The sequence below is a fragment of the Anopheles moucheti genome, chromosome 2 (assembly GCF_943734755.1).
Source record: "Anopheles moucheti chromosome 2, idAnoMoucSN_F20_07, whole genome shotgun sequence".
NCBI classification, from domain to species: domain Eukaryota; kingdom Metazoa; phylum Arthropoda; class Insecta; order Diptera; family Culicidae; genus Anopheles; species Anopheles moucheti.
In genome coordinates, this window is record NC_069140.1 from 68754226 (window position 1) to 68762495 (window position 8270).

At 45.6% G+C, this 8270-nt stretch overlaps 1 protein-coding gene across 1 annotated transcript; it reads left to right on the forward strand.

Annotated features, from left to right (window-relative positions):
• The first annotated feature begins 4033 nt into the window (after positions 1–4033).
• Positions 4034–5339, forward strand: LOC128298531 (uncharacterized). Its single transcript, XM_053034288.1, has 3 exons — positions 4034–4616; positions 4764–5248; positions 5328–5339. The coding sequence occupies exons 1-3, from the start codon at positions 4034–4036 to the stop codon at positions 5337–5339; spliced, it is 1080 nt and encodes a 359-aa protein (XP_052890248.1).
• Positions 5340–8270: the final 2931 nt, after the last annotated feature.

The window sequence follows — 8270 nt, forward strand, 5'->3', positions numbered from 1 at the left end:
AGGACGCGATGAACTTGCTCCAAAGCAGGTGAAAACGCAACAATCAGCTGGCAAGGTTATGACGTCAGTTTTTTTGGGATTCGCAAGGAATAATCTTCATCGATTATCTTGAGAAAGGAAAGACCATTAACAGCGACTACTATATCAAGGTATTGGAGCGTTTGAAGGGCGAAATCGCAAAAAAACGGCCAAATTTGAAGAAAAAAAGTTTTGTTTCGTCAAGAGAACACACCGTGCCACCAATCAGCGAAAACAATGGCAAAAATTCATGAATTAGGCCACGAAATTCTTCGCCACCCACCGTACTTTGTAGATCTGGCTCCCAGTGACTAATTCCATTTCTCAGATCCCAAAAGGATGTCCTCTGAGAAGAAATTTTCGTCGGATAAAGAGGTGATCGCTGAAACAAAGACGTTTTTTGAGGCAAGGTGCAAATATTACTATAAAAATGGTATCGAAAAATTGAAAGACCGCTATAATTGGTGAATCACCCTTGAAGGGACGTATGATGAATACAAAAAAAAAATTTGGCCAAAAAAAAGTGTTTTACTGTCATAGGCCAAACAATTATCAGCCCACCTGTTACATGGTGCAATGAATGCACTTATCGTGCATTTCGGTAACTGTTGATGTTAGCAAAACATTCCATGAAGCTGTGCAATATCGAACCGTACCGTGATTGTACCACGGGTGCGAATGAAGAATGTTATCCTTTGTTGTTTAACCAGTGACGTGATGAATGCCATGTTTCAACGGTTGAGTGTAGGTGGTACGCTGACTGTAAAGCGATACAACACGTTGCATGTTCAAATTGTTGGAGAATCCAAGGAAGCAAACATATGATTTATTCGAAGCAGTTGAAATGAAAGATTAAGATAATGTTCGGGATTCAGTTGGTGCCTGATAAAAATGTGATGATTGTGGAATTCTTATTTATTCGGATCAGATTCTGGTGGAAGGTTGTAGATTCAAGGAGGAATGAACTTTTAAATATTCATATCTTGTCAAATTTTCCATGTCGATATTTATCCCAAAAGCTATTGAAATATTCTGGATGTGCTAATCTGATAGTTTTAATCACTTAAAATTATTCAAATTTAGTGATAGAAGACTAGCCTGAAGAGATATCTATTAATCGAAATGCGATGAATTCATATTTTGCTTTGTACTTTTAGTAATGTAATTGTAGGAAAACTTACTATGGGAGGAACAATTGGTTGTTATCATGCTTTATCATTATTTTAAGCTTACGATCATCATGATTATGTAAATATGTTGACCTTCTCGTTCAACACATGCTAGAAATACCTGAAAGCATCAGCAAATCGTACCCAGACGTGACGTTGATGATAATGATAATTTTCAATATTGGCAGATGCCTGGAGAAAATATTTGATACCAGTCATTCCGGATTGATTAGTGTTTAATGAAAGTCCAAGCGTCTTTGTAATTGATCGAGTTTTGATTGTAACATCCTCATTGACTAGTTCTCGAAAGAAGTAATTAATAAACAACATGCACTCTCACTTACTCGATTCCTCACAAGTTTTTACTTTAAAGCCATGTATCATTTACGGGTTACCTAAGTTGCAACACCCCGGTAGAATTGAAACCTATATCTTTAGCATATGTACTCGTTATCTAGTACTCCTAGTTCTTAAAAAGTAGATGGAGTAACACAGCTGGACCTATATTCCAAAAACAATCCAACAATTAAAGCTTCAGAGGAGCATTTATAAGTATGATGGAATGCGGAAAGCTTTTCTTAAGAGACTTTATTTATCGTATTTATCTGATCTATTAATCTTTTAATAATAATACTCATGGAGCAGGTGCTTTTAAAGTTAATGTTAAAACATTTTATGTACATAACATTATAGGTACATAACTAGAAATACATGTAAAAATACAAGAAACTTAGAACTTATACATAAAAAGGTGTAAACTAAGGCAAAGGTATGTGCTTTAATGCTCTAATGCTTAACTCAAGAAGAACTTTATTTCAATTTTGATAATTAATTCATTGCAGTAGTGATTTGAATACTAATTCAATTTAATCGGGATGTGAAATAAAATAAATTATTTTTAAAATTTTAAAACTATTCAAAATCAACACTGTTCTGTGTAAATGTACCGATATTTATCCAACATCAAACACAACGTAAGAAGGCAAATTTTCCGCTACCTACACCTTAAATCCATTGTTGACCTTTGGTTGCCCATTTAAGTCCTTCCAAATCCCAGGATCAATAGAACCGAACGGTGCCATTTCCTGCCATCCGTTCGTCCGTAAACATATACTCACACCTTTTTAATCAATGTTACCGGCTACCAACAGGATTAATATTTAACTAATGCCTAATTAATTATTCAACCGAGGAATATAAATCTCATTTTAATACTTAATCAGCCGCGTGGCTCGGTTCTGCTGGGAAGCTGCCTAGAAACGATAACCGTCAGTTGGCGTTGACGATGTCGATGATTGGTTCTTCGTTGCCCCAATCATTCATCCTTCTCTCTTGGTAGCCGATCAGGTAGATTGATGGCCTCAGCCGTGTTGGCAAAGAAACATTCCTTTAAAGCAGCAGCTTATTGGTACAGTCTTGAACCGGGTAAGGATCGGTTCCTTCGGGAGCCAATTTCACTCGGGTCGCTATATCGATAGCAGTTTAGTAAATTACAAACGAATTTCGCATGCACAAGGCGAACGCGATGTGACACAAACGCTCACTAGAAAGTGAGGCAGAGTTTGAAGGTAAAATAAACGTTACTAGCATTTTGTTGCAACCGTGCTTCGGGTAAGGTATGGGAGAAAATGGCGAAATAAGTATCTTACCCAGTACGCACGGCAACTGAGCGTTGTTTGATTAGGATGATTAATTACAGTACTAGGGCGGCCATTACGCAACAAGGGCTGAAGGGTGGCAGTTGGCAGGAAGAATGGTTAGAAGGTGATTAATCATAAAAGTTATATTACCCGGTCCATTTGATGATGAGCGAAACGTTTTCCGCTTCTTGTTTCCATTGGTGTTTATCCCTTTTTCATTCGTGCTTGCAGTATTTAGTGGCTGGTCAGTTACTTTTATTTTTATGTTTTTCACACCTCTTTATTTTCTGTTCATGCGTATCGTGAGAAGAGGTGAGTGGAATTTATCCTACAAAAATTGAAAAATTGGTCGGGTTTCTTTAATATTCATATTATGTTCGTGTTCATTTGCTTCCAGGTATGTAAAACTATATAGATTATTGTTGTATTTTTGGTATACAAATAATACTTTTATTACCCATTACAAAAACACATTAATAGTACAAACGTAAAATAGTACTACGCTAAAAGGACGGAGACCCGCTCGACGTCCGCTCGTTCCGGTCGTGTAGTCTTGCCCAGTGTGTCAACCACGCACACATCACCAGGGGACAGTCCCTGTGAGAGAGGAGCGAGCTGTCACTTTTGGAGGTGCTGCAAACAAACGACGCTCCGTGTTAATTCGGGAAAAAAATGTGCAAAAGTTGTCCAAAATAATTTGTGAAGTGCTTATTCGCTTAACTGGGAGCGAAATACACAAAATAAGTTAAAACTTTATAGGAAACGGTTAAAAAACTGAGCTCAAAATAGTGAAAACTTTTCCATAAGCGGTGTTCAGACAATAACAACAACACCAGATACCCAGCTGGCAAAATTTTCAAAAATTTCGGTAACGGTCGTTAGTGCTCGAAAAGTGCTCGAACTTTCAGAAATTCCGGGATATTTTGGGAGCGTCTTTTGAGAAACTTGATCAAGTCGCTAGCAGCCCAGTAGAGTAATCAAAAGCTGCTCGATAGTACTCGAATTTTTTTTTTTTTTTTTTTTTTTTTTTTTTTTTTTTTTTTTTTTTTTTTTACACCAACGTCCTGAACAACACTCCCTACAACACACACCTGCTTGGTGTTTAAATGCATCATGCAGTCAGGGCTGGGTGATGATACCCGCCCTTGTACGAGAGTGTTAAGGTCAAGGACACGTTCGTTGCCTAGAGCTTCCTCTGCGGCACGCATGGAAGACACGCCCCCACCACCACCAACAGTCCGAGCGATATCACAGTGCTCCGTGGCTAACGCTGAGGAGAGTCTCAAGCTCATTCTTTCCTCCAGCGATGAAGGTGACGATGACATGGACAACACGGTTGTCGAGGTTCCCGGAATTGCTCACATGGAGCTCGATGTGCCGCCGACGCGAATGAAGGAGATTAACTCGCAACCATCGGCCGAGAGCAACAACAACCAGCCGAGCGATTATACATCAGCAGCAGTGCTCCGTCAGCAGCTGCAAATTCGGGACAAACTGCAGGCGGAGATGCAAGTGGAGTTGGCTCGCCTCACAGCTCAGGTGTGCTCCCTGGTGAAAGAGCTCAGTAACACTCGTAAGGAGCTGGAGCTATACCGCCAAGGCACACAAGTGGTGACCAACCTCCAGGCGCAGGCTGCGTCGCAGCAACAACCTACATCTGCTCCCACCGTGCGCCGACGTCGACATCGTGCTGGCCGACGAGAAAAGGAGCGTCGAGCACTGAAACAGCTACACCAACAACAGCAGCAGCAGCAAAACCTACGGCAGCAGTCACAAAAGCAGCAGCAACGTGGACAGCAGCAGTATCAGCAGCAGCAGCGTGGACAGCAGCAGCTTCAGCAACAACCACTGCAACAGCAGTCCCAGCATCTGCTGCAAAAGCAAATGCCTTCGCTCTCAATACCAGGCCTGATCAGCATACCTGCTCCACTTACAGACGGTTGGTCGACCGTGGTAAAGCGACGCCCTGCACAGCAGCAGCAACAACAACAGCAGCGCTCGCAGCCGCAGCAGTGCTCGAAGCAGCAACTCTCCCAGCAGCAACATCAGCGCTCACAACAGCAACGGCAGAAACAACTTGCCGTACCGCGTCGTAAGGTGAAGGCGGACATGATTGAGGTGGCACCGGCCAATGGTAAAACATGGATGGATGTTTACTGCAAGGTGCGCAAGGGTCTAGAAGGGACGGAAGTTGCACAGCATGTGCAAATGGGGACCCGAACGCAGCTCTCCTATCTTCGGTTGCCGTTGTCCAAATCTGCCAATAGCGAGGACGTTCTCAATGTCGTGCAGGACATCGTCGGGGAGGACGGGAAGGCGCGCATCATAACTGAGATGGGGGAGGTCTACCTTAGTCACCTCGACCCCATGGCGGAGAAAGAAGACGTGCTCACTGCCATCGAGAGCAAACTCGGAGCGAAGGCGGGTGCTACAGCATTCCATCTTTGGACCATCTTCAACGGTACAAAGCGAGCGCGAATTCGTTTGCCTCTCACGAAAGTCGCTGAGCTAGTTGGCAAACGCCTGTTTGTTCATGGATGCGCTTGCCTCATTCAAGAAGTGAAAGACAATCCGTTGGAGCGACAGCGCTGCTACCGGTGTCTGGAGTTCGGCCATGTGGCACGCAACTGCCGGGCGCAGGCGGATCGACGAGATTGGTGCATTCGCTGCGGAGGTAAGGGTCATCCCGCTGCCACTTGCACCGAGGAACAGAAGTGTGGAATTTGTGGTGGACCGCATTACATCGGCCACAGAGATTGTGCCCGAACATCTGTCCGATGTTCGGTGTAAGAGTGTTGCAGGCCAACATTGGACATGGCAGGATGGCTCAAGACCTTGCACTTCAAGCAGCGAGGGAACTTGGCGCCGACGTGCTGCTGCTGTCGGAAGTCTACGGGCCACCTGCCAACAATGGGAGATGGGCGTTCGACCAGTCTAGGAGCGTAGCTGTGGTAGCCACCGGAAGGCACCCTATCCAGAGGGTGTGGAGTAGTCAGGAACCTGGTTTGGTAGCGGCCCAAGTTGCGGGCACTGTTTACATTAGCTGCTACGCTCCACCACGTCTGATTGCTGCTGAATATGAGCGCTTCTTGGAGGCTGTGGAATTGGAGGCCATGTCCCACTCTAAGGTCATCGTTGCCGGTGACTTTAATGCCTGGCATGTAGAGTGGGGCAGCGCGAGGAACAACACTCGTGGCGAAGAATTATTAGATGCCATGCAAGCCCGAGGCTTACAGCTGCTGAACCAAGGAAGCACCCCTACCTTTACAGGAAACGGGATAGCCGGTCCAAGCATTGTAGATGTGACATTCGCCAGTAACACCATTGCAGATCCGAGCACGTGGAAAGTGACCAGCCGATATATTGCATCGGATCATCGGTTAATTTTATTCGAGGTAAGGCAACCGGACTCTCAACATCAACAAAGGAGTACGCAACAACATCGGAGACGACGACAGCAACTGCAAAGACCGCCGACTGTCAAATGTCAGTTGATTGCGTCGGTCGCGTCTCGTTTCGGTTCCACTAAAATTAGTAAAAATTTATGTGTTAGAGCATTTGCGGGTCGTATATTTTTGTCTCTTACCGCCGCTTACGTCTTCCAGTGTTCGTGTTTGTGTAACGTTCTTTGTTCCTGCTCCTTGTGTGTTATTTATTTTGAACAAACCCGGTGCGTTGGTCAGCCTTATTGTTGTTTACATCGTGACTGCAATGGCGCTTCTGTGTCCTGCCTGTTCTACGGATGCTTCAGAGGCGTGTGAAACGACGCGTTGCTGTTTCTGTGTGGCGGTGTTTCATAAGAATTGCACCCTGATTCCTGATGCCGTTCTGGCTTGCATCAATCCGCACAAGAATCTACATTGGAGCTGTCCCTCCTGCACTGAAACTCTTGAAAGCCGTCGCAATTCTTCGGCGTCTGAAGGAGGATTCCAAGCGGGCTATCAGAGTGCTCTCAGCACTATCGTCGCGTCTCTCAAGGACGCCATTCTCCAACCGCTCTCCAGTGAGATTCGCGCGATGCTATCCCCGCTAAAATCTACCAACACTCTAGCCGTGCACCGTTCCAGAGCTTCGCATGGCGGGTTTGTCTCTCCGTCGAAAAGTCAACCACCAGACCAGGTTACTGGCAAACCGACGTATGCCAGTATTTTGGGACGTACCCCCGAACCGTGCCAGACAGTCGTCTCTGGTTGTAATGTTGCTGTGTCCCCTAACTTAGTGGCAACCCAGGAGCGCCTACCCCAAAGATTCTGGCTGCATCTCGTGGGAATCGCTCACCACATCACGGCTGAACAAGTGAGAGTATCCGCAAGTCGTCGGCTCAACACCGATGACGTCATTGCATTCTCTCTTCTAGCCCGTGGTGTTGATCCTGCGTCCCGCCGCTCTTTATCCTTTAAAGTACGCATCCCTGAAGCTTGTCGCGCGATCGCTCTCTCGCCTGAGACGTGGCCGGTGGGTGTACGTGTGCGTGAATTCGTTCCCGTCACTCGGCCGGAGCCTAGCAGACGACCGCTGGGGTACAGCAACACTCCTACCCTAGCACCTGCGGGTCCTCTCATCAGTAACCAACCGCATCGTAGGGATACGCCATGCCTCAACCGCACACTACTTCATGGTAACTCATTATCACCATCGTCCCCGGGTTCTGCTCTTAATGCTACTATCGTCAATAGCAATACCTCGCCTCGCTCGTCGCTAGCACCCTCTGCCCGTCCGAGCAAGCGTCAAAGAGTATTGACTCGCAGCCCGCATCAACAAACTCTCGAGCAGTTCTTTCGCACATAATAACACGACAATATTTAATGCGAATGTTTACTATCAGAACGTCCGCGGTCTCCGTACGAAGCTCGACGATTTTCGACATGCTTTCCTGGAGTCCGATTACAACATTTGCGTTCTATCCGAAACCTGGTTGGATGAGTCTATTCCCTCATCACTGCTATTCGACGATACTTTTATTACCTATCGATGCGATCGCAATAGCCAAAATAGTACCCGTTCACGCGGAGGTGGGGTGCTTATCGCATGCTCTTCGCAGCTTGCCGTCACACCGCTCTCCTCGCCATGCGCGTCCTTAGAATCGGTGTGGGTGCGCATTGATCAGCGAAATTGGCACTTATACTTAGGTGCCATCTACATCCCGCCTTACAGCAGCACATCCTCGTCTGTCATCGAAGCATTACACGACAGCATTGGCATTGTACTGGAGCGTATGACTCCTGCGGACAGGATAATTATCTTTGGCGACTTTAATATGCCAACCATCTCGTGGCACAATGAACAACCTGATTCAAATCAATTTACCCCTTCTTGTTTCAGGCAGCGTGATACGGAATTTATCGACGGTTTACATTTCAATAACCTACAACAGTTGTCAGGAATATCTAACGAGCATGGTCGTCAATTAGACTTGATACTTGGAAACTCGGCTGTGGCACTG

Coding starts and splice junctions, on each gene's coding strand:
- LOC128298531 (XM_053034288.1), top strand. CDS start 4,034: ATGGAAGACACGCCCCCACCACCACCAACAGTCCGAGCGATATCACAG. Junction 4,617..4,763: donor GTCACAAAAGCAGCAGCAAC/GTGGACAGCAGC, acceptor CTCCACTTACAG/ACGGTTGGTCGACCGTGGTA.